This window comes from Saimiri boliviensis, chromosome 5 (genome assembly GCF_048565385.1).
Source record: "Saimiri boliviensis isolate mSaiBol1 chromosome 5, mSaiBol1.pri, whole genome shotgun sequence".
Taxonomy (NCBI): Eukaryota; Metazoa; Chordata; class Mammalia; order Primates; family Cebidae; genus Saimiri; species Saimiri boliviensis.
In genome coordinates, this window is record NC_133453.1 from 50,692,944 (window position 1) to 50,718,612 (window position 25,669).

Genomic DNA, 25,669 nt, shown 5'->3' on the forward strand with positions numbered 1-25,669 from the left:
TTCACAAGAGTATATTCCCTTGAAGTCTCTGGAAACTATCAATGTTAAGCTATCCCAAAAAGGGCTGGGAATTCCCACGGGACAAAGCTCCTAAAGGATTCACAGAACATTACTGAATACATACTTAAGAAGGGTAACAAGCAGACTTTCCTGTTAAGGAAGTCTGACCTTCAGAATACAGCAGGCACACTATCAATTGTAAACAAAAATGGCTCATTTTCAAAAAGGGAGAAAAACTTCATTAGAATTCAGATTTGTATTTTAAATAATACCAGTCAATCTTGAGGGATATCTACAACTAGATATAGATGTAAACATTATTGTCTTCCTGCTACTATCTTAGACATTTTAAAGTTTATAACCTTCCTTAATCCTTTTATTTTTTTAACCCCCTGCTACATTTCTCATTTATGATGAATACTGTCACAAAAATGAAAATTTTCACTTATTCAACAATTCAGATCTTTCACTTTCCTTCCCTTCTATTGCTCTTGATGAGATCAGGACTTAGAATTATATTACAATACTTTTTAGACTATATGCTATAAAGACAGAATTATTTTGAATCCTTTCTAAGGGGATTATTCATAAAATTTTTTTTTAAAAAAGAACTTCACTGCAAAACATCTCATTCATAAGGTTTTTCTTCATGTGCCCAAGAAATGTTATAGTAAGAATTCATGATAGAGTTTACCACAGTCAGTCTACGACGGAAAACTTTTAATGAAGTGGTTTTTTTTACTAGTTCTTCTTGCAAATATGTAATAAAACTTACAGAAAATATTTTACTATTTGGGAATAATCTACTATTTTAAGAAATAAGTATCTTGAAGTCTGGCCAATCTATAATACCTCTATATACAGAATTAGCAGTGGTCGCCAAGCTTTTGGTACCAAGGGCCAGTTTCGTGGAAGACAGTTTTTCCACAGACGGCAAGTGGGGATGGTTTCAGGAAAACTGTTTCACAAGATGTGCACAACCTAAATCCCTCGCATGCACACTTCACAATTGGGTTTGTGCTCCTATAGAATCTAGTGTTGCCACTGATCTGACAGGAGGCAGAGCTCAGGTAGTGATGCCCACTGGCAGGTCGCTCACCTCCTGCTATGTTGCCTGGTTCCTAACAGGCATGGCCAGGAGTTGGGATCCCTGTAGATGATAACATATGTATAAAATAATGCATACCTCTAAATAACTTAGCACTTTGCGAGGTCTACATTCATAAACTTCCTTTGCATTTTTGTTTAAGATAGCATCAAGAATTTCTTTTAAATCTGCTACTCCATAGAATGGGAGACAGTTAGCCATTCCTTCTATTTCCATGTAATTTTCAGCAATTGAAACTCCTGAAAGAAAAAAACCCACATAGTTAAGTTTATATTCCAGAACATGTCCATTAAAAACAAAAATTGCTGTTAAAACAATTTAGTGAAACCTCATTAGATTTTAATATAGTCAGGACAAAGTTTTGTTCCTTAGTTAGAGAACAAATAGTAATGTCCCATAGGATTTCACATTGAGACATAAGTGCTCACTGACACCACATGTGCTTTATATAATTTAATTTAATCTCAGTTATTGCTGTTCTGTTCCTTAGATTTGTTTAGATCATTTCTTGGTTTGGAGAGAAAATGGAGTCCCATGATATTTATTAAAATAAAACTGGTTTAAGTGTTTTAACAACTGCTGCTCTTCAAATTCTATTTTACCATTTTAATATCTAAAGGCCCGAATTATTTCTGTGATTTTAACTTACAAATTATAAAAAGTCACACAGTAACTTATTAACATATTACTAATTAGAAGAAAATACTAATGTTGTTCAAAATATTTTACCGAGACAATGTAAAAAACTGACATGTTAACTGTTACTTAAATTACTCTTAGTGATTAAAATAAAACTAAATGACTGGGCACAGTGGCTCACACCTGCAATCCCAGCACTTTGGGAGGCCAAGGCAGGCGAATCACATCAGGAGTTTGAGATCAGCCTGGCCAACATGGGGAGACCCCGTCTCTACCAAAAATACACACACAAAAAAAATAAATAAAAATAAAAATTAGCTGGGTGTGGTGGTACATTCCTATAGTCCCAGCTACTTGGGAGGCTGAGATGGGAGGATCACTTAATTCAGAAGGCAGAGGTTGCAGTGAGCTGAGATTGTGCCACTGCACTCCAGCCTGGACAACAGAGCAAGATTCTGTCTCAAACAATAAAGTAAGACTAAAAACTAGCTACAGGACTTTATGTAAAACTGGGTACATATCCACAACAGCACATATTTCAAAGCATCAGATTTGGCTTTAGAATCCATGTTTTTTGAAAATAGCAAAGATTTGTCTTCTTTGGCTGTATTTGTGTAACAATGTTCTTTCATGAAGTCTACATAATGCTACCTGGAATTAAAGAAAAAGGGACAGTCCAATCTTGGATATGTAGTAGCTATCAATGGATTAATTTTAAAAAAGACATGTGATATAACTTGAGTTACAAATCCTGAGACTTCAATAATCCAATCCCTTACCTGTTCCCAATTTCAGACTAGATCCTTGACCTGGATGGCAGGTGCAATGGTGGCAGACTACAGAGACGGTATCCTAACATTTTTCCCAGAGAACTACTGGGGAATAATATATAATACTGTATTATCAAGCATTACAGGATAAGATACAGAGTTCAATGAAGGAAGATGATATGGTTTAGATGTGTGTCCTTTCCAAATCTCATGTCGAAATGTGACCTCTACAGTTAGAAGTGTGCCTAGTGGGAGGTGCTTGGGTCACAGAGGCAGATCCACCATGAATGGCTTGGTGCCATCCCCATGGTAATGAGTGAGGTCTCTGTGGTAGTTCACACAGAGCTGGTTGTTTAAAAGAGCCTGGTATCTCTCTCTTGCTCCCTCTTTCACCATGTGACATGCTGACTCTTTGTCCCCTTCTGCCATGAATGTAAGCTTCCTGAGACCCTTACCAGAAGCAGATGCTAGCACTATGCTTCTTGTGCAGCTTGCAGAACCACGAGCCAAATAAACCTCAATTCTTTATATATTACCTGGTCTCAGGTATTCTTTTATAGCAACATAAACTAACACAGAAAATTAGTACTGAGGAGTAGGGCATTGCTATAAGGATAACTGAAGATGTAGAAGCAGTTTTGGGGCTGGGTAAGAGCAGAGGCTGGAAGAGTTCGAGAGCTCAGAAGATGATAGGAAGACAGGGAAAGTTTGGAACTTCTTAGAAACTGGTTAAATGGTTGTGACTATGGACAGTGAAAAGGCTGATAAAGTCTCAGATGATATTTAGGAATTTATTGGGCACTGGAGTAAATGTCACCATTTTTACGTCCCTGAAAGGATTTTTGGCTGCACTGTATCCATGCCCTAGGGCAAGCTTGTCCAATCTGTGGCCCATGGGTCACATATGGCCCAGAATGGCTTTGAATGTGGCCCAATACAAATTTGTAAATTTTCTTAAAACATTATGAGAGGTTTTTGTAATTTTTTTAAAGCTCATGAGCTACTGTTAGTGTCAATGTATTTTATATGTGGCCCAAGACAATTCTTCCAGTGTGGCCCAGGGAAGCCAAAAGATTGGATACCTCTGCCCTTAGAATCTGTGGAAGTTTGAACTTAAGAGTGATGACCTAGGCCATCACTATTTCATTTCACTATCTAGTGAAAGAAATTTCTAAGCAGCAAATTGTTCAAGAAGTGGCATGGCTACCATCAGATATGGGAGCAAAGAAATGACTTAAACTTGGAACTTACATGTAAAAGGAAAGCAGATGCTGGCATTATGCTTCATGTACAGCTTGCAGAACCATGAGCCAAATAAACTTCTTTTCTTTATAAAGCAGGCTGCTTGCGGTCATTTCTTTTAATCTCAGGTCTACCTGAGTCTTACACAGTCTAAGGTATTCCTTTATAGCAACACAAACAGACTAACAGTGGAGACAAAGTGAGTTTGAGCAACAGGAAGAACGTAAATGGAACTCAAAACTGTGTGTGGATAGGCAAAGAAGTAGTAGTAGAATATTCTAGTTCACATCTCTTTTACCTATAGATACGAAAATTTCCAAAAGTATCAGTCTAAGTGACTTTTCACTATTGGCAGTCCTAAATCTTTTATAGTATGATTACAATGAAAAGTCTAATACTAACTACATTTGCTCTGGAAAATTATACATGTTTCACAGAATTACAAGTGGAAATGGGTAAGAAATATCTGACAACAAACAAGGAAATTGAGCAATATTTTTACTTCTGTGTTTGCAAAATTCAGATATGGAAAAGTTAGAGACATTTGGAACTATGTAACAATAACCTTTGAAAAGTTTCCATAAAATACTGTGAAATGCTTACCAATTTTCAGGGAAAATATATCAAATGAGTAAGTGGTTTGACAAGTTTTCACTTCCTAAAATATGGAATTCTTATTTATGCAAGACAGAAAGCTATTCCCATTAGCATGTAAAGTTCTTAGGGTCACACTGAGAATCTTCTCTCTCAAGGCCAGATGTATTCCTTCTCTTTCAAATGTTTTTATCCTTATCCAAAAATGTATTGTGACTACAGGCAAACTGTTGACTCAAAGTTAGTGTAATAAAACAATGCTCTTATCAGATAGAATTGTTAAGAAAATATAACTTATGTTTTAAAAATGAAAAAACAAAGAAATGAAGAAAGAAAACGTAAGTGTCTTTAACTTGCTCTGTTATTGACAAGAGAAATAATGCTGATGATAACCTAAGTAAAGTTAATTCCAATCAAATAAAGTCAGTTTGCAGGTGACTTAATCATTTTTGCATCTTTGATACTATTGAAAGTATCAGGCATTCAATAAGATTTTAAAAATACTATCTAAAAGCTAAGAGCTGAAAGCATCTGTCAGATATAAACTTATCGGGTAGCTCAAAAATAAATATGCTTTTGGAATTGAGTGGGAGGTAAGAAAGAACAATTATCTTTAAAACAACAACAACCACCTGCTGTTTCACATCTTTTTTTTTTTTTTTTTTTTTTGACAGAGTCTCACTCTGTTGCCCAGGCTGGCATGCAGTGGCATTATCTTGGCTCACTGTGACCTCTGCCTCTTGGGTTCAAGCAATTCTCCTGCCTCAGCCTCCTGAGTAGCTAGGATCATAGGTGCTCGCCATCACACCTGGCTGATTTTTGTATTTTTTAGTAGAGACAGGGTTTCGCCAAATTGGCCAGGCTAGTCTTGAACCTCTGACCTCAGGTGATCCACTCACCTCAGACTCCCAAGTGCTAGGATTACAGGCGTGAGCCACCATGCCCAGCTTGTTTAATATCTTTCATGAAAAAACTGGTACTTGCCAACAAGGCCATATAGTTAATTGGAAAAACAGATTAAGTCAATAAAACAAACACACCCACCTATCCCTTGCTTCAAGTAAATTCACTTCAAATAAATTTTAAGATGCCAGGGACCCTGAGGAAGAAATATTTCTAGGAAGACTAAAAGAAATGACTGCAAGCCTGATAAAGGGGGCTGAAGGACGGTAAGAAAAGAGACTATGTGGGCATCTCCCATTGCCAAGTACCATGCTCACTGATTTAACTATTACCTTGGTTAATGCTCACAAATACTTCATGGAGTCAATATCTAAATTTTGACAGGAAGGCAATATAATAAATGACTTAACAGCTAGGCTCTAAAGGCAGATTGCCTAGGTTCAAATCCTGGTTCTACCAATAACTGTGTCCCTTTGAGCAAACTTCTTGTGCCTCAATTTTTCCATCTGTAAAATGAGAATAGTAATAGAATCTACTTTACAGGGATATTAGGGAGTAAATTAATGTATTTAATACTTAGAATAGAGCCCTGTACATAATAATTCAGTAATTATTAGTTGTTATCAATAAAAACACAGTGTGGCCAGCTGACCTGCCCCAAAACACATTGTTTTTAAATGGTAGTGCTGGGATTTGGACTAATAGAATTGAGGTGACAGGTAAGAAGTTTAGATTAGGTATCCTTAAAAACCACAAAAATCAAGTAAAATTAGTTTCTGTTTGGGACACCAAAGTATTTTCTTTATATACCCAGCTCCATAGCTTTTGTATATTCTTTTAACTTATTTTCATATCTCAGTAAAACATTCCTTTAAAAATCTTCAAATATTGTTTTGGTTGAACTCTGTTTTTCTACACTTTGGGCATGACAAGTTTAGAGGCAGAAGGAAGACAGTGGAGTCCTTCCTCATGGTTCCAATGTAACCCTTTGATACCAGATGAAGAGACAGTAACAGAAGGTGGGGCAGAAGACAGTTGAGTATGAAAACTACGAAAGAGCTGAGAAGGGGCCAGCCAGGAAAACCGAAGTCTCTAGCAAAACAAGCAAATGCTTTTTAAAAAGAAGAGATGTCCATTTCTGTGAGGCCATTCCAGTACCCTACATAATTCTGTGTCATCATCTAAAACAGTATTTTAATAATTTAAACAAAGCAGGCAGTTTGAATATTGTATCAAAGAACGACAAAAATTACAATAAAACTACTTCATTCATTATGAAAATGCAAATGCAAAGCACTGGACTGAAAGAGATGCCAGACTCGCTTGTTTCAGGCAGAGGTGACGTTTTTGAAATAAATGTTTTAACATAGCCAACACTGTACTTACAGTGAGAAAAAAATATACCATCATATCTGTAGATCATGAAACCCAAATGTAATTCTTGGAACAAGGCTATTTTTTCCATATCAGAAAATACTAAACTATACTATCATACCTGGTATCAATTTTATCTTGAAACCATTTGCTGTAAGACGAGGATCGGACAGGTAAGTTGATCCACTGAATCTCTGGTCATCTGCTGTCATTTTATGTAAAACGTCTAAATAATGAGATCCATTAAAAAGACTGCAAAAGAAATTACAGCTCTTTAACTTATTAAATACACAAAATAGAGGGTTTATGGGAAAAAGTTAACCCAAGGGCCTTTTGACAAGTGTTATCATTAACGAAAATACAAAGGTATATGAGTAGCCCTATGAGAAACCACTTTTTTACATTTCTGTTGATATCTACCGCACACAGTATACAGAAGGGAGGAAGAGAAAGAAGACAGTCTGTCTTCTAGAATGTCACAAATCAATGTGAAATTTTAAAAATGGCTCTAAATATAATACAAATGAAAACTTTAAAAATAATTCCATTTTATCCCTTCAAAACAGACACAATAATAGTCAAGTTAGGTGGTTCATCCTGCCAAATTTTCAATTGCTATGCCAAGTTTCTTCTGTAACAAAAAGATAAACATGTATCTCTTTCTTCTAGGAACTTATGTATTAATCAATTTAGAGGCTGGGAGAGCTTCTTTCAGTCTCCTGCAGGTATGGCATATTTGCCAAAGGTAGCATATGAAATGATTCTGAGTGGTGAAGAATTCCGAGGAAGCCAAAGATTATCTAGGGTACAAATCAATCTTGCATATTGGTTTTAGGCTTGGTCAGGATGTGTTACCGTCATTGGCTGTGAGAGCTGATACCACAGAGAAGAGAGCTTTGGCTATATTTTACATGTACTCTGTTTCATCTAACTAATATCCTAAAAATCTATCTGAGAGACAGTAGGGATGGTGGTTGTGGTAATGATTATGATACTGTATAGCAATTAATGGTGCAGGCTCCACAATTAAACTTTGCCAAGTTTCTATTATATAGTAAATGTTCAATAAATATTAGCCATCATTGTAATTATTGAATACTTGCTTTATGTTTTATAGATACCAAAATTATTCCATTCAGAAGTGAGTTACACAAACAGCATTAGGACTCTGGCAAGAAAACTGAGCCCAACCTATAATTACCCTGTCCATATTGTCATATTGTGGGAATAAATTAGTCCATGACTCCGTTCTGAAAAACTTACATCATTAACTGTAATGGGGATGCCACACTCCAAAAGAAGAAGAAAAAAAACTATTTTGAATTCATCTTTATTCTTATTTAGGCTCAATTAAGAAAGATTTATTTTCAGGCCAATATGGTCCCAAAATAATAGTTTTTAATGCATTTGTTTTTTGAATAACAGAATATCACATATAAAAATATTTTTAAAAACCTCTAATTTAAAAAGCACAGAAAGATTTCTGACGTGTAAGTGAAGTTTACAAATGCCATTCAGAAAAGCAGTCAAGTCTAAAAATTCAGATGTACCCTAGCTCTTTTTTAGAGAAGAAAGCAAAAAGCACCACCAGGTGTTTAAACTGTTTGAATGTAGCCTAAGGAACTATTTTCTAATTCTTCCTCCGACAGTTTCCTAAGCCAATCTCAAGAGAACACAATGAAAGATACTGGATTTTGGTTAATATGGTTGCTGCTGCCTTATTTAAAAAGACAGACTTAACAGATGTTTTTCTGTGTTCTGTCCTTATTTTTTTCTCCTCCAAGACTGCAGTATCTTTAACAAGACTTTTAACACATTTTATAAATGATTTCTGCTTTATTCTTGGAAGTTCTGAAATAGTTTTCTAATGATGTGTCCTAGTGAACAAATTCTTATCTTTTTAAATTTCAGGTTTTTATTTTTTTGTCATGATTCTCTTCTACCTGTGTTCGACTAAAAAAGAAATATTAAGTTGAAAAAGAGAAATGTTAATAAGTTAGTCATTATTTTTTAAACTTTAAATTTATTTTTGTTTCCTCAGGCTTTGTCATCCAAGGTTATTTATTTTTAAAGAAAGCAATTTGCTCATATAGAATAGGAAAAGAAAGTACCCTATACTACAACCAATAATAAAATTATTTCAGGCAAAAATCATCAATGAATGGCACCACTACATGGAAAGGTTGATTAGAAACTTTCATGTGAAAGACAGGCTGTCATTAGCTGAACCTAGTGACAGTGCCTTTTGATGTGATGAAGTATAAAGCACACAGCCAATCTATTAAGTAGATGCACCAGGAAGTAGAATCTAAATGTATTCAGTCCTCCTGAGCTAACTCCCAATTAAACATGAGGGAGAGAAAAAGAAGCTGAACACCCTAAGAAAGCAAACAGATAGACAATAGGACATTCCACTGAACAAATGACTCAGTATGTACAATAATAAAATGATTTTTAAGAGAAGTAAACAAGATAACCAAATGTAATACATGAATCTTGTTTAGATACAAATTAAATATAAATTTTTTTAAAGACTGTAAAAAAAGGCATTTTGACATAATGAGGAACAATTCCAAGGAGTTATTATTATGTAAGGTATGAAAAAGGTATTGTGGTTAGGTGAGAAAACAGCCATATTTTGAGAGAGAAGTAATGAAAGATGTAGGAAGGGAAATTGTTCTAAACTTCTTTGGCAAAGGAAAGAAAATTTATGTGTATATACTATCCAGAAAGGCAAAGAAAATGTGGCAAAGTCTTGATAGTTACTGATAAAGATATTCATTATATACTTCTATTTCATTATGTGTTTGAAATTGTTAAAACAATAAGTACACAATGGAATAAAGTCATGACAATCTAACTTCAAAATTGCCCCAGAGAAATTACTAATGTACAGGAGAAATCAACTTCATATTTATTAAATGTAGAAGTGAATTACGCATTCTGATATTACTTATAAACAATTCCATTAAGGATTGGAAATCAAATTTTTTTCTTTGAGACAGTCTCGCTCTTTCACCCAGGCTGGAGAGCAATGTGCCGTCTTGGCTCACTGCAGTTTCTGCCTCCCAGGTTCAAGTGATTCTCCTGCCTCAGCCTCCTAAGTAGCTGGGACTACAGGTGTGTGCCACCACACCCAGCTAATTTTTGTATTTTTAGTAGACACAGGGTTTCTCTATATCGGCCAGGCTGGTCTCAAACTCCTGGCCTCATGATCTACCTGCCCCAGCCTCCCAAGGTACTGGGATTATAGGTGTGGGCCACAGTGCCTGGCCTAGAAGTCAAATTTTTTAAAGACTAAAAAAACAAAACAAAACAAAACAATAATCCTTACTAGGAAACATTCTCAACCTTCTACCTTCAATTTCTAATCTAGTATGAACTATTATAACAAATATTTTTACACTTAAAAAATATTACATCATCATACCTCTCTGTTAACGTAATTGGCTTTTCCAGTGGCTCCGCAGGAAGTTTATGATTCTCAAGAAGTCTTTTAAATAGCAGGGCTTCTTCTACTCTATATGGATTTAATAACATTACCTCTGTTTTGGATGTCATTAGCCATGCATCAGGAAACCTGAGATTGTGGATCAAGCAAGGTTCATCCTTCTCTTCTAAGTCAACTTGGTTTTGTTTCTCAAAATTTATTTTTAAGTTTTTCATAGAAAAAGGGATCTGTACCATTTTAATATTTTGACTTCTTTTTTCAATTTGGGACTGAAAGAGTTCATCAAGTTTTGGTTGATTAGATAGTGAGCTTTTCAACTTGTGCTTCTGGGCCAAATTCCATGTGCTGGTGGGTTTTACCTTTCTTCTGCCGTCTTTTAATGATATTTGTGACTCCTGTTCAACGGCTCTCTTCATTTGACTATTGTATCGTTCCAAGTCTTTAGTAGCCTTCTCTTCATATCTAAGAACAGAAATAAAATAGAACTAATGAGATCATAATCAGAAACATTAACCATCTGAGGTAAATTTCATAAAAGTAAAGAACTGGCATTCCAGGTATAGTAATGACAAAGGAACATGTATTAGATTAACTCTCCTGCATACAACTATAATAAACACTTAACAAAATACAAAAATCAATTATTGGCAGGGCATGGTGGCTCATGCCTATAATCCCAGGACTTTGGGAGGCAGAGGCGGGCAGATCACCTTTGGTCAGGAGTTTGAGACTAGCCTGGCCAAAATGGAGAAACCTTGTCTCTATTAAAAATACAAAAGTTATCCAGGCATGTTGGTGTACACCTGTGGTCCCAGCTACTTGGGAGGCTGAGATAGGAGAATCGCTTAAATCCAGGAGACAGAAATTGCAGTGAGCCGAGATTGTGCCACTACACTCCAGCCTGGGCGACAGAACGAGACTCTGCCTCAAAAAAACAAAAACAAAACTCAATTATTTTTAAGGTGAGCACTGAAGAACAGCCAAAAGTAGGAAAAATTTGCAATGGATTTACTCCTTGGGGGAACGAAAAAAAGAGACAAAGACCCACATTTATACAACTTTTACCCAGAGGGGCAAACCCTGGTATTAAGAGGGAGCAGGGTGGTCAGAACTCGATCAGAATGTTGCAATGTTATTAGCCTGAATCACCAAGACACAGAGCTATCTGCTTCCAGAACAACTGAAAATTGAGACAGAAAATCCCATGTGTGGGAACCCAATGGTAAACAGCCATTACAAGGCTAAATGAGCTGAACAGAGATTTCAGCTTCTGCCCATTGCAGGGGAAACAAAGTTTGGAAGCTGAATTCGTTTCATGGCCTGGGAAACACTTTGGGCTTTCAATCAAAACTGGAAGAGGGCCACATCCTATGATAAAAAACCTACGTCCTAAACTAAGGAAGTTGCCCTGGGACCAAGAACAAAATTGAAACAGCTTCTCCCTAACAAAGTAAAAAACACAACCTCCACAGCTCAAGACGATCTGTTAGTAATTTAAATACCTGGTAGAACAAAAATCAGAACTTTCCAGAAGATAACAGAACCCAGAGTTTTAAACATATCATCCGCAATACCCCACTGTACATTCGAAAGTTACCACTCTAACGAAACAGGAAAGTGTGAGTCATGGTAAAATAAAAAGTGGTCAGTAGAAGCCAACCTCAAGATGCCCCAGATGTTAGGATTATCAAAAAAACCATTTAAAAACAAATTTTTGGCCGGGCGCGGTGGCTCAAGCTTGTAATCCCAGCACTTTGGGAGGCCGAGGCAGGTGGATCACGAGGTCGAGAGATCGAGACCATCCTGGTCAACATGGTGAAAGCCTGTCTCTACTAAAAATACAAAAAATTAGCAGGCATGGTGGCATGTGCCTGTAATCCCAGCTACTCAGGAGGCTGAGGCAGAATTGCCTGAACCCAGGAGGCGGAGGTTGCGGTGAGCCGAGATCGCACCAGCCTGGGTAACAAGACCGAAACTCCGTCTCAAAAAAAACAAAACAAAACAAAACAAAACAAATTTTTATACATGTTTAAGGTCTTAAGCATTAAACATTAAAAGTTCACCATCATGCGAGAATAGAAGGGGGAATCTCAACAGAGAAGTGGAAATTATAAAACAAAAAATACAATGGAAATTCTAGACCTAAAAAATATAGTATCAGAAATTAAATTTTCACTGGATAGGCTTAACAACAGATCAGAGACGGGAAAAGAAAGGGTCAGTAAAGTTGAAGACAGATCAATAGAAATGATAAAATGTGTTGTGTTTACTTTACAGAAAAGTGAAGACAACTGGAAAGGCATTGTGGTGATCTATGGGAAAACAAACAATCTAATATATATGTCATTGGAGTCCCAGATAAAAAATGGGAAAGAAAATAAAATATGAAGGAATTCGGGTTGATAATCAGCAAACTTGGAGAAATAAAAATTACAGATGCAAGGTCAGCAAACCTCCAAACAGAATAAATGCAAAGAAATTCACAGGTAGGTATATGAGATTCAACTGCTGAAAACCAAAGATTAAGATCAAATCCTGAAAGCAGAGAGGAAAAACAACAGTACAAAGAGGAAACAGCAAAAATAATGGCTATCGTAAGAGCTAGATGACAGTGAAATCTGTTTTTTTTTTTTTGAGACAGAGTCTCCCTCCTTTGCTGAGGCTGGAGTGCACTGGCACGATTTCAGCTCACTGCAACCTCTGCTTCCCACGTTCTAAGCGATTCTCCTGCATCAGCCTCCAGAGCAGCTGGGATTAGAGGCATGCACCACCACACCCAGCTAATTTTGTATTTTTAGTAGAGATGGGGTTTCACCATGTTGGCCAGGCTGGTCTCAAACTCCTGATCTCAGGTGACCCACCTGCCTCAGTCTCCCAAAGTGCTGGGATTACAGGCATGAGCCACCGCACACGACTGGCAATGAAATCTTTTAAGTGGCAAAAGAACCCAGAATTTGGCTATCTCATTAAAAAAAAACTTCAAAAAGGAAGATAAAATAGACATTTTCAGATAAAGATGAGAATTAGTTGCCAGTATATGTGCACTATTAAGGAGTGACACCAAATATAAGTGAAATTATACTTACAGGTTTTTTCCATTTTATTAACTCCAAGTAGATTATGATAGGGATACATAATGTAATCACCAAAGCAAAAACTAACAGAAATTCAATAAAGAAATTAAAATTAGATATTAAAATGTATATTTTTTTTAACCCTAGAGGCCTTCTCTCCCCCCAGAAAGGAGAAACAGAAGAACGAAACAGAGATGGGACGAACAGAAAACAAACAGGAAAATGACAGACCTAAACCCAACCATGTCAGTTATTATATTACATGGACTAAATATTGAAATCCAAAGGCAAAGATTATCAAACTGAATTTAAAAAGTAACACCCAACTTTATCTACATTTGAAATACAAAAACATGACAGTCTAAAAGGCTGAAAAAAGATACACCATGCAAATAGTAAGCATAAGAAGCCAGAATGGCAACAGTAAATATTCCTTCCTCAGTAACTGACAGAACTAGAGACCCTCCTCAAAATTTAAAAAAAAAATTTTTTTTTTAGTTGAGCCACAAGAAAGTGTTGAGCCACAAGCAATAAGAAAAAGAGAGAATGAATAAAGAAATGTCAATTCCAGATCTGAGGAATTCCCTATAAATCAATTTCAAAGGTACAAGATAATGGATGTTTCAAAGATTATACTGGATAGATTCTAAGAACTCAAGAATTAAAAAACATTACACTGGTTAGAAAGTTAAAGGATCTTTTTGTCAACAATAACATGAGGAAAATGAAACTTCTGGAGCCAAAGACATAGCCCAGTGGTTAATGTCACCCCTTTTCTTAAAAAGTGATACCTGGATCCCACTCTCAGAGCTTCTAATTCAGGTGTCCCCAAACTTTCTATACAGGGGCCAGTTCACTGTCCCTCAGACCATTGAAGGGCCGCCACATACTATGCTCCTCTCACTGACCACCAATGAAAGAGGTGCCCCTTCCTGAAGTGTGGCAGGGGGCCGGATAAATGGCCTCAGGGGGCCGCATGCGGCCCGCGGGCTGTAGTTTGGGGACGCCTGTTCTAATTCCTAGGCCTAGGTTGAGATTGGGCCACAGGTGATTCCAGTACACAGCCAGAATTGGAAACTACTGCTATGTGTTTAGTAAAGTGTGGTGATTAAGAATACAGACCCTGAACACAGCTTGGCCTGGTTCTGCCACTTATTAGTTCCGTAAACCTATGAAAATTATTTAATGTTTCTGTGTCTCACTATGCTCTACTGTAACATATGTATAACCTACATCGACTTCAGTTTTGTTGTGAAAAATGAAATGAGTTAAAATGTGTCAAGTATGTAGAATACTACTTAGCACAGAGTAAATGGTGATAAATGTTTTGCTATCATTATTTTCTACCAAGAAACAGAAATCTTACAGTGAGGGTGTGAGTAATGGTTGGAAATTAAGTAACTCTGCTGAAAGATTATTTTTTAAAAATGTTTTAAACTTGACACTAGAGAATTATGGCCATTTCTGGTCTCATACTCTTAAAACAATAGCTGAATTTTATTATATGCATATAATAATCTCAAGGAAAAATATGGAATGTGAAGAAATAAAAATATTATTGAGAGAACAGTGCTAAATGTGAAAAGTGAGATTTAACAGACAGCAGACCACGGCATGGCATGTAGTTTGTGTTCAGTATGTGTGCTGAATGAAGAAAAGTTATCTGGAGAGAATGTTTCCTTGTAAACTACATTAAAAAATGGCTTCTTTGGTTATATTACCATTCCATATTCACAATTTTAAAGTTATTTTCTACTTAGAATCTGAGATTCTGGATTAGCTATATAAAACACATGATTTTCAATAGTTTACTTTCTACAGGTCCTAGAAATAGTATTTTTAGCTCTTAGACATTCAAATTAAATATTTTTCCTGTGCCATGGTAAAATGAGTTCAATACAAAGGTCACCATTTGTAATTAATTATAATGTGCAAATTTTCACATATGGTATTCATCTTTCGATTTACTGAAGAAGTCAATTTAATTAGTTCTTTGGAAAATATAAAAAGTTATGTCCAAAGGACTATTAAATAAATGCTAAGTAAAAGCAGCTGCTACCGTTGTACTTAATGTCAATAAGGGATTTAGCAACCTGAATGGAAAATATTAATCCTGATTTGACCAGAATTCAATTCAAATAATGTTCTTGAGATTAAACATTGCATTTAGTTATACAGTTTATCATTTTCATAATTGCAATACTTTTCTCAGTTTAAATAGCAACATATTCATAACTACTGCAAATGAAAATTCAAGCTAATGTCAACTGACTGAGACCCCAGTGGTAGTGCACATGCCTAAATCTGAATTTTAATTCACTAGAAGAAAGGCAGAGTAAAAAGAAAGGGGAGTAAAAAGAAACAAACTCCAGAAAGGAAGAACTAAAACAATGAAAGTAACCCCGAGTCCAAAGTCTGTCCCAAGCTCTCATCAGGATTTTAATAACTGAATAATCCTGATCCTACTCCTTATTCAAACTCCTTGTTATAGCTTTGAGAACCTTCCACTTTCCATCCGCCACCTTCCCTTTCTTTATTCATACTCTCTCATATTCTGTTCCTGTCACAGAGAAAATCTTATTTCCTTAATAATACCATGCTTCTTGTAGCTTCCAGGCCTTCTCACATAATATTCCTCCTACATACACAATTCCCTAAAATCCTTCTGGTTAATGTCTATGCAGGGCAGCGTTACCTGTCCCACAGATAACATTAAGTCCAACTCCCAAGAGTTTCTGTAACTCCTTAAATTTAAAACTTGTATCTTAAAGCTCATCACATTCTTGTTACTAGCCTACACCATTCATGAGTCGGGAAAGTATGTTTTATTTATAACTGAAGTGACTAGCTAGAGTACATCAGGCCTTATACACAGAAAGCCCTTAATATTTCCTAGTTGAAGGAAGGGAAGAGAAAGGAGGGATGGAGAGAAGAAGAAAGGGAAAGGAAAACAGGAAATAAAAAAGAAGAAAGAAAAGGAAGGATGGACTGAAGGTCTACAGAAGAGGAGTCTACTCTCATATCCCTTAATACATCTTAGAGAGTTTAGATTCATGGAAAGAACTCCAAGATAAAGACAGGGAGAGAAGTGGTAGTTGGTGTGATTCTTGGATGTCATACCATTTTTGCTTTACCTTCTCACTAATCATGACTCTGGACGTAGCTGATCATGGTCCCAGGACCCCTGGCTCTGAAAGGTTCTAGCACTCTGTGACATACAGTAGACCTCTGATCCCAAGATACCTACATTTTCTTCACAGGTTTCTATTTCTGGCCTCCAAATTCAATTTAATCTTGACTTGGCAAATGAAAAATGAAAAATGTTATTCTCAACAGAAAAACTCCCTTTCATAAATTAAAAACTGATCATACTGACATTGTGAGCAATCATGTGTTGGTAATTGATCTTATATCATAACACACAATCTATCTTATTTAATCCTCACAACAATCCACGAGAGACTGTCCACATTTTTTAATAAAAAGCTAACAAAGAACTGTGGTTAGAAACCAGGTGAAGCTTCAGAGGCCTGTCTTGATCATCAATGTCTCTTTTGTCTAGTTTACGGCAATATGAGAGAAAGCAAGATTGATTCCAGAATATTACCTGAAATATTCTGGTAATTGATGGTAAACAGATTTTTAGATGAGGCCTATTAATCATAATTCTAGTAACCTGACAACCTGGGATCTACATGGAGAAACTGCAAACATTCCCCAAAAGGCAACTGGAAAGATATCTGCTGTTGTGAGGCTGCAAGGAACAGTCAGCAAGGTAAGTTTTCATGAGAAGCTTGTACACTGTTCCTATTTCCATAAGAACTTGAAATATCTATGTTTTTTTCCTATTCCCAGACAATCCTCAATTCATTTCCTTGGGTAATGCAATTCAACTTTTGTGGGCTTACTGCATTTTAAAGTTAAGTCCCCTCACCTTTAAATTACATAGTTGTATCATTTAGATAAAACTAAAGACAATCACAATTATGTGAACTTTATTTGCATCATGATTCAAAACGAATCTTTAAACATCTGACATTTATGACACGATTATAAATTTGAACACTGGGTATTTGATATGCTAAGGAATACATACCTTTAAAAAAAGTTATAACAATTTTATTATGGTTTTAAAATATGAGTATCTTTATCTTCTAGAGTTAACATACTGAAATAGATGATATGCCTATGATTTGCTTCAGAATAATAAAGGGAAAAAAGTGAATGGAAGTATGGATAAAACAGGACTAACAGGACTGACTGTGAAATGATGGGTAGTGAAACGGGGTAATGGCTTCACACTTCAAAATGTCTACTTCTGTGGATATTTCCAAAAGAACAAAACACAGTAACCATTCCACTTCAAAAAAAAAAAAAAAAGCCTGACCAAAAAAGGCTGAAGATAAAAGCTTTATGGAAGGTTTTTGTTTTGATGTTAATAGCGGTCTTTGTCATTTTAAATTGATACTGTTTTTATAAGACTGAATAAGCTAAGAAAAGAATTAAAAAAAAAAAAAATACTGGTCAAGTATTTAAGTAGTTTAACACCAAATAAAAACTCTGGATGATGAATCACCTTTAAAATTGTGTCCATATATTTGACAAAATATTGAGATACTCAGATACCTGTATATGATTGGAGGTATAATTTCACTCTCATTTTCTGCTGGGTTAGATCACTAGAATATACTTTGTGTTTATATTAAGTATCCTAAGTCAATTAGAAACATTCATCATGTTATTTTGGAACATTTACTCAGATATTGGCAAGTAATATTTTAATCAAAGACAGATCAAACCACCTATTTATATAATAAAAACACCCACTATCATTTTTAAGTTATAATAAATAATGCATCTTAGAAGCAAGCCTTAAGTTATACTGAATAGAAACAGTATGAATGAACAACACTAAATTGAATCTGAAATACTAAATTTTTTCTGTTGTATTACATATTTTGGAGACCAATTTAGAAAGGGAACGGTTAAGGTGTTAAAAACATCAGTTATAACTGCTATAATGCAAAAGCTTTTTAAAAAAGTTCCACCACAGGAAAGTTATTAAACATAAAACAAAAAGAAATAGACGATAATGGTGGTTTCAAATTGGGATGAATGGAAAACCTTTAAAAATAAACTTAATAAATCAGAAAGCAGTTAAGGCTTGTATTAAACAAAAAACAAAATAATACAAGTTCCTGTCCAGCAAAAAACCTAAATTAACAACAAAAAAGTGTTACCAAAAAAGGTACTCTATCCAAGCCATTATTCTCCGTTCTGCTTTTCCGTAAATAATTCCTTTTAAACAGTGAGTCATATAGATTGGAAAGAGCTGAACATTCAGGTCACATGCAAGCTCTGGAAACTTACTTCAGTTTTTCCTCTTCACTCAGTGTCTTCCACAGTTCTTCAATTTGTACTGTTGCATCCTCTAAACTAGTCTTAGGATTTTCTATGAGAAACTGAGCACGACGATCTTGAACAAAAAGAGCTCTTGCTGACATGGGTTTCTTGATTGCTCGATTGCTAAGTAAATCATAAGCTGTAACTTGTCCAGATTTATTATGTATTACATTTGATTTTTTGTTACATGGGCCTTCATTGAGATTCTTTTGTTCAGGGCTTGGTTGATTATTATTACTTACTTTACATGGTAAACTTTTTTGAGGCACTAAAATTTTCACAGGTTCAACATTCTCTCCCACTGAGTTTTTAAGTATATTTCCCCTGCTCCAATCATCTGCAGAAATTTCTGAAGAGTTTTCAAGGACTGCTTCTTCCTCATTTTCCCCACTCTCATCTATATGGTCTTTATTGCCATTTTCTGACTGGGCGTGCTTAATGGAACCTACAAAACAAGTTTTACTATTTTCCATCTGAGTGTTCTCCCATGATAAATTACTCATTGCAATGTCTTGAAAAGCATTCTTAGTGTTTTTATCAATGTCAGAATTTTCGCTACTACAATGACCATCACCGAAGTCACCAGCACTTTTCTGGTGATTTAAACAATCATCAGTGTTTTTTCTAGATTCATCATTATGCACATCATTTTGAAAACGAATGACTGAAGTATCAACATTTGGATAATTCTTTCCAGATGATTCCATTTTAGTGACAAGCACATCTGTTTCTGCTGTTTTACTAAGAACGATGTCAGCTGCGGAAACATCTGTTTTGTTATTTTCACAAGAATTTGTACTAGGTAGTGGTCCATAACAAGTCGTCATCAGATTTTCAAGAGCAATTAAAATAGATTCCTAAAAATACAAATTAACAAATCTTAGGGGAATATATGAAAATAATAGACAAGATTTTAAATAAAGAAAAACATAAAGCTTTTTTATATGAAAACAGGAATATGTTTATAAATAGCATAATAAAAAATTATGTGAAAAGGATTACCTTATTCTGTAATAATACTTGACTTTTATCCGGTGTTAAATTTACATCAACATCAGCTGTTGGAACATCGATTTTCAAAAAGAAAATAGGATACAAACGAGTAGATTCCTTTAGGCATTTCAGATTGTAATGATGTCGGATTAACTGGAAATACATGTAATAAATGAAAGAAAAATATGTAAATAAAGATAATATCACCAACCTTAAAGTAAAATGAAAAGAAGCAGATTCAACTGAGAAATTGAGTAGACGTAACTGCTTATTAGGAAAAGTATTATCATGGCTGGGTGCAGTGGCTCATGCCTGTCAACCCAGCACTTTGGGAGGCCGAGGCGAGTGGATAACTTGAGGTCAGGAGTTCAAGACCAGCTTGGCCAACGTGGTAAAACCCATCTCTACTAAAAAGTGCAAACATTAGCTAGGGCATGGAGGCAGAAACCTGTAATCTCAGATACTTGGGAGGACGAGGCAGGAGAATTGCCTGAACCCAGGAGGTGGAGGCTGCAGTGAGCTGAGATTGCACCACTACACTCCAACCTGGGGAAACAGAGCAAGACTGCATCTCAAAAAAAAAAAAAAAAAAAAAAAAAAAGGAAAAGCATTATATAAGCATTATATACTCTGGAGGCTTGAAGCTAAATGAAGCACAATTTGTTTCCTCACTATAAATGGGGATAATAATGCATCATAGAATTGCTGTGAAGAATAAGAGAGATATCATATGTCTCTTTATCAGGTACCATGCTTAATAAATGATATTATATCTCTTTTTCTTTATTTTAGAGCAAATTCTTGGAATTAGTCCTTGTTACAATGTGACTAATGATAGAGGTAGTTCTAAATTTCCAATTCAAATGATTTTTTTTTTCCCTAAAACAGATTACCTTTAAGATATCTTTTTGATGTACTGGTCGATTGTTTATGAAGATGAAACTTCTTTCTGGGGTTGAAAGACTGGTGAAAGAGTGGTCTGCATCACACTTTGGAAGAAATCCACTGAGATAAATCTATATAGTAATTACAGAATATGCAATGTCAGCAATGTGGTTCCATGAGTCTGGCTATATACAACACTTCGAAAGGTATAAAAAATTTAAAAACAGATTTTCATCTTAAGGTTTAAAAAGCCACATACTTCCTGATGACCATGTGCCAAGTATTAACTTTAAATAAAATAGTGAAGCATGCTACACTGGTTTTGTCTGCTTTTTTTTTCAACTCTAAGGTAAAATTGGCATTTATAAAAATATTCATGAATGGTTATACTTTCAGATATTTAACTGCCATCGGCCATACAGCATTCACTCTCAACCATTTTTTCTGTCTTTCAAAAGTGTTTTTCCTCACATTGTGACTTTTCTCTGGCTCTTCGTCCTTTTGTCTTAACCTTCTTTTCCTATGAAGAAGTGGCTGTTTGTATCTTCATTCTGAGTATGCTATATAAAGCCAATTTTACCGGGTTTTCATTTCTGAGTTTTAAAAATCTCTTTTACTCTATATTAATTTCTTCAGAGCTAAATGCTGATTGCACTGTTGTACTTTAGCTTCCTTTCTGTTTAGAAAACTCTTCCATAAAAATTTTAGATTATTTATATTCTACCTTTCTCTACTTTACAAATGTATAAAGAGGAGGGAGAAAATAAAGAAGGATAGTAGAAAAGAATATCAGAGAAAAGAGAAAGATATTGAAGGGATAGGAAGCAGGGAACATGTTTCCACTTTTATCTTTAGTTAACTAACAAAGCTAAAGATGATATACTATCCTGTTAAAACTATAAGACAGAGTCAGACTGACAAGGTTTGAATCCCAGGTCTACCATTAGCTATGTGATCTTGGTTAAGTTATTTAAAACATAGGCTTAAAATCTCTTACCAGAAACAACCAGATGTGTTATTAATCTGCCAAGAACATTAACAGTAAAGTTTTAGCTTAGGTTGGGAAAAACAAGTCAGTCAGCGGGGGTACTATTTTTAGTTAAGCAGAAACCATGAGGCTCCTTATTAACATAGCCTGTAGGCTGCCACCTATGTCTATGGCTATCCCTGTCCTTGGAACTAAGTGTTTAAGGAGATGCATTACCAATTTTAGAACACTAAGTGCATTATTGTCACAATGCCAAATTTTGCCAATTTGAAAAAATAAATTAATCTGTATAATCCGTTATAAAATGATACTACTTACTTAACTGCAAAACTTCACAGCATTTAAAAATGGTTGTATAATTTACCAGGTAACATGAAACCCTTCTTAAAGCACCTGCTGGGCATCAGGGAAAGAGCCTGTTTAGCTTCTGAAAGACTTACCGGGGTTGTGACTTTTAAAAAAAAGTCTGCCCTGAGAGGATAAGAAGAAAGAATAAAATGAAGAAGAAATATGTAACATTGCTGGTGATTTCCTTTCACACCATGTTGGTTGGCCACTGTATAATCACTATTGTAGATACTGAGCTTTAAAAATGGTTTAGGATAATCTTAAGAACAAACTATGTTTTAGTTATATGGTACAGTAAACTCTTATAAAACGCTGTAAAAAGTGAAAATCAGGTCAGTTCATAGAGAAGTAACTTGAGATACCAAATCAGTGCAACAAAATTAAAAATTAGATATGACTTTGCAAAATTCTGTACCAAAAAGCAAAACAAAAATTGAAGGCAAAATACAAATACCTCTTTTCCCTAGCTGATCCCCACTGTGGGCCGCTCCCTCACTTTCATCCCCTGTACGCAGGCTTCTACTTCAATAACCAACTCTGAGGGACACTACTCAGCCCTTCTCTTATTTGACTCCCTGCAGCCCCTGACACCAGTAACAATTTTTTCGTCTGGGAAGCGTTTCACTGCATGAATCTGCTGCAACTTTCTCTTGGTCTTTCTGCTGCTTCTTCGTTCTGGTTTGCTGGTTTCTCTCCTTTTCCTTACCCCCTATAAATGATGATCCCCAATTTCCATTACCAGGCCCCTTTTTCTTGCTCTCTAGTTACTATTCCTGAGTAATTTCATTCACATCTATAGTTTTAACAATTACCCATACACCAGTGATGCTAAGATATACAGATGTACAGCTTCTATTTCTTTCACTCCCCAGCGCTCACTGTCTTCAACTGGCTGTCACAAAAAATATTCTCAATCTCACCACATTCAAAACTTGGTAAAGTATTTCATCCTACTTCTACCCTGCTAGCTCCGCCTATACTCCTTCATTATGATAAGAGCCCCGCCAGCTACCCAATCTGTCAAACCGATCTCTTCTTACCCCTGATTATACTGATGCAATTCTGGCTGGTCCCCTAACACTAATCCTTCTCCTCTTTCAGTAAACCTCCACAACACCATGAAGTTACATTTTTAAAGTAGTAATTTAATTACTTTTAGTCAGGACAATGAAACAAGTTCATGTGAAAATCCCCTTCACCCCATCCCAACTGCAAATATATAACAATGATAGATAAAATACAAATTTTCAAAAGGCCACCCACATAAAAGTAATTAAAGATGTTACGATTGCGAAACATTTAACAGGGAGTGATGGCTAAAGTCAAATGTCCTGTGTGGTCTAGGATCAGAAACAAGATGTATCAGCTGGAAATTAAATTCTGGTAAGGAAATAAGGACAGAAAACACCCCATTTAAGACAGGGCATTGAAACCAGTTCTTTCCATTTAAAAAGGGTGCTCATATAGCACCTCTTCTCCCCCCTCCCCCCCCAAAAAAAGGTTAAAAATACTGTGGCCACTGTCTGGAGCTGCTTGCCAGGGTCACAAGAAAGAACAGAGACAACTCCAAACCAAGAACAAGGCTAAGCCAAACTGGCTAAGAAAAGGGGCCTGTAAAATCTTGGCAGGACAAGGCATGAATTACTAATATTATACTTGGTGTTGGATTGGAGCCAGCAAGTGAACTAAACTATGGGAAGGAAAGGGAAGTTTGGGAAAGCAAAAACAAAGCAACAAAGACAATAAACCTGAATTCAAGAAGATTTTGAAATTAAATTTTTAAAGCATATAAAATATCAGAGAATTAAGAGAATTTTGCCTCAAGAAAGTAGAAGTGATAGAGCAATATGAAAAAGACTTTGAAATTATTAGTATATGTAACATGCTTTTTAAAAAAGAAAAGTCATATCCACTATAAGAAAAGATAAAGAAATTGAACTTGGTAGCTGTACATCAAGTTTAGAAGAGAAGAATATGAAAATAAATCAACTCTAAATCCTGGAAACAAACTATATAGTTTTGGGAATTAAAAGCAGGCAATGATGAGGAATGTACTCAGAACTTAGCATAAAGTAATGCAGAGATGGAAATAATCGAAGGGAAGACAGATTTCAAAAACGATAACTTCAGGAGCTCCATCAAGCACACAAAGTCATGATGGGAAATGCCTCACAAAAGCCACCAGAGCAGTGGCCCTGTTGAGATCACCATCAATAATTAGTTCTTTGCATGGGGGGTCCCTGTAGATTTAAAAAAAAAAGGTAACCTCATATTATGGGAAGAGATAATAAAGATTCTCTACATCCAAGTTTCCCAGTGGCCAATGGCACTGTCATTCCAGACTAGTCAAGGGGCCTTGGTGGCCAAGTTGCACAACCTAAAGGTATATAATGGGGATAGAAGTGAGGTGAGTGAGGACAACCACTAACTAGCAGTTGGAAAACAAGATTGCTTTTGATCGGGGATGGAGAAAGGGCTCAAAGAAACTGTGATTTAGGATCAGTCTCCTTCAACCATACAAGCCCAGAAAGCATGGATTGATGCTGGGTAGCTGGTGGCAACATAAACACAACACCTTAGACATATACTGCAATAACAGAAGAGGGATTTGGTTAGATGATCACTCTCATCAGAGACACTCAAAAGTTTATCATTCTGGCAGCCCATGGAAGTAGAACACTAACACATGCTTGCTTACCAAATTCCCTCATTCCACCATGCAATAATAACCACATAAAGGTACAGCAAAAATTTTTGTATCTATGATGGAGATATGATGGAGATATCTCAAAAAAAAAAAAAAGAAAGAAAAATGAATATGGGTGTCAAGAAAGAGGAAGGCATGACATACCAAAAATAATGGAACCAAGCACTGTTCCTATAAAAAGAAATCTGAGAATGACAGTTATGCAGAAGGCCTAAGATATGATCCAAATAAGAAATAAGTAGGGTCTAAGAACAATGACTTCAAAAAGATATAATGAAATGGATCACCAACTGCAGCTAGGATGACTAAAACAGTTGGATTTTATTGCTAACATGATGAAAAAAGCTTTTTCATTTAAAAAAAAAAAAAAAAAACTTTTGAAAACCCCAGAAAAAGTGAAAAACTATGTAAGAGTCCATTTTTAAAGCAAAGAAAAAATAAATTCTGAGCAATGATGGGAGTACAAGAACAGAGAGTCCATTTAATCAGGGCTCTAGAATATTTGTATGGCAAATATTTATTTGTATGGCATAAGAGATATAACATTGGCTCTTAGAAGTAAAATGTAATCTTACTACAACACTAGCCTTTTAATGAAGATTGTTTTATAGTTCATACAAGTTTTCAACTTTTAAAATCAATCCTGAGACAAAAGATAGAAGACTTAAAAAATGGCTACATGAGAAAACATGAGGCTGGGTGTGGTGACTCATGCCTATAATCCCAGCACTTTGTGAGGCTGAGGCAGGCAGATCACCTGAGGTCAGGGGATTCAGACCAGCCTGGGCAACATGGTGAAATCCCCATCTCCACTAAAAATATAAAAATTAGCTGGATGGGGTGGCACACCCTTGTAATCCCAACTACTAGGGAGGCTGTGAAATAAGAATCACCTGAAGCCAGGAGGTAGCGGCTGCAGTGAGCTGAGATCCTGCCACTGCACTCCAGTCTGGGTGACAGAGTAAGAATCTGTCTCAAAAAACAAAACAAACAAACAAACAAAAAAAACTCCACAAAACCAATATATATATAAAATTAAGCTTGATAATATAAGACTATTGCTGATATGATTGAAAGAGGAAGGAGTATGAGGAAAAGGTTGAGTTAATAACTTCATCTAGTATTAGGGAGTAAAAAAGCACTGTCTAAAACTGACAGATCAAGAAAAAGTTGGCTGGATGTGGTGGCTC

At 35.7% G+C, this 25,669-nt stretch overlaps 1 protein-coding gene across 6 annotated transcripts in view; it reads right to left on the bottom strand.

Annotated features, from left to right (window-relative positions):
- PMS1 (PMS1 homolog 1, mismatch repair system component) overlaps window positions 1-25,669 on the bottom strand; it is a 107,989-nt gene that overhangs the window by 4,835 nt on the left and 77,485 nt on the right. For 4 of the 6 annotated variants that reach the window (XM_074399361.1, XM_074399359.1, XM_003940823.4 and 1 more), the window contains 6 exons: window positions 20,445-20,567; window positions 19,561-19,704; window positions 18,526-19,415; window positions 10,061-10,543; window positions 6,752-6,882; window positions 1,187-1,347 (listed from right to left, as the gene is read on the bottom strand). In XM_074399361.1, coding sequence (XP_074255462.1) covers window positions 1,187-1,347; window positions 6,752-6,882; window positions 10,061-10,543; window positions 18,526-19,415; window positions 19,561-19,704; window positions 20,445-20,567 — 1,932 coding nt within the window. Of the gene's footprint in view, window positions 1-1,186; window positions 1,348-3,768; window positions 6,883-10,060; window positions 10,544-18,525; window positions 19,416-19,560; window positions 19,705-20,444; window positions 20,568-25,669 lie in introns of those variants that run through there. The other 2 variants (XR_012517678.1, XM_074399360.1) reach the window with 2 other exon arrangements.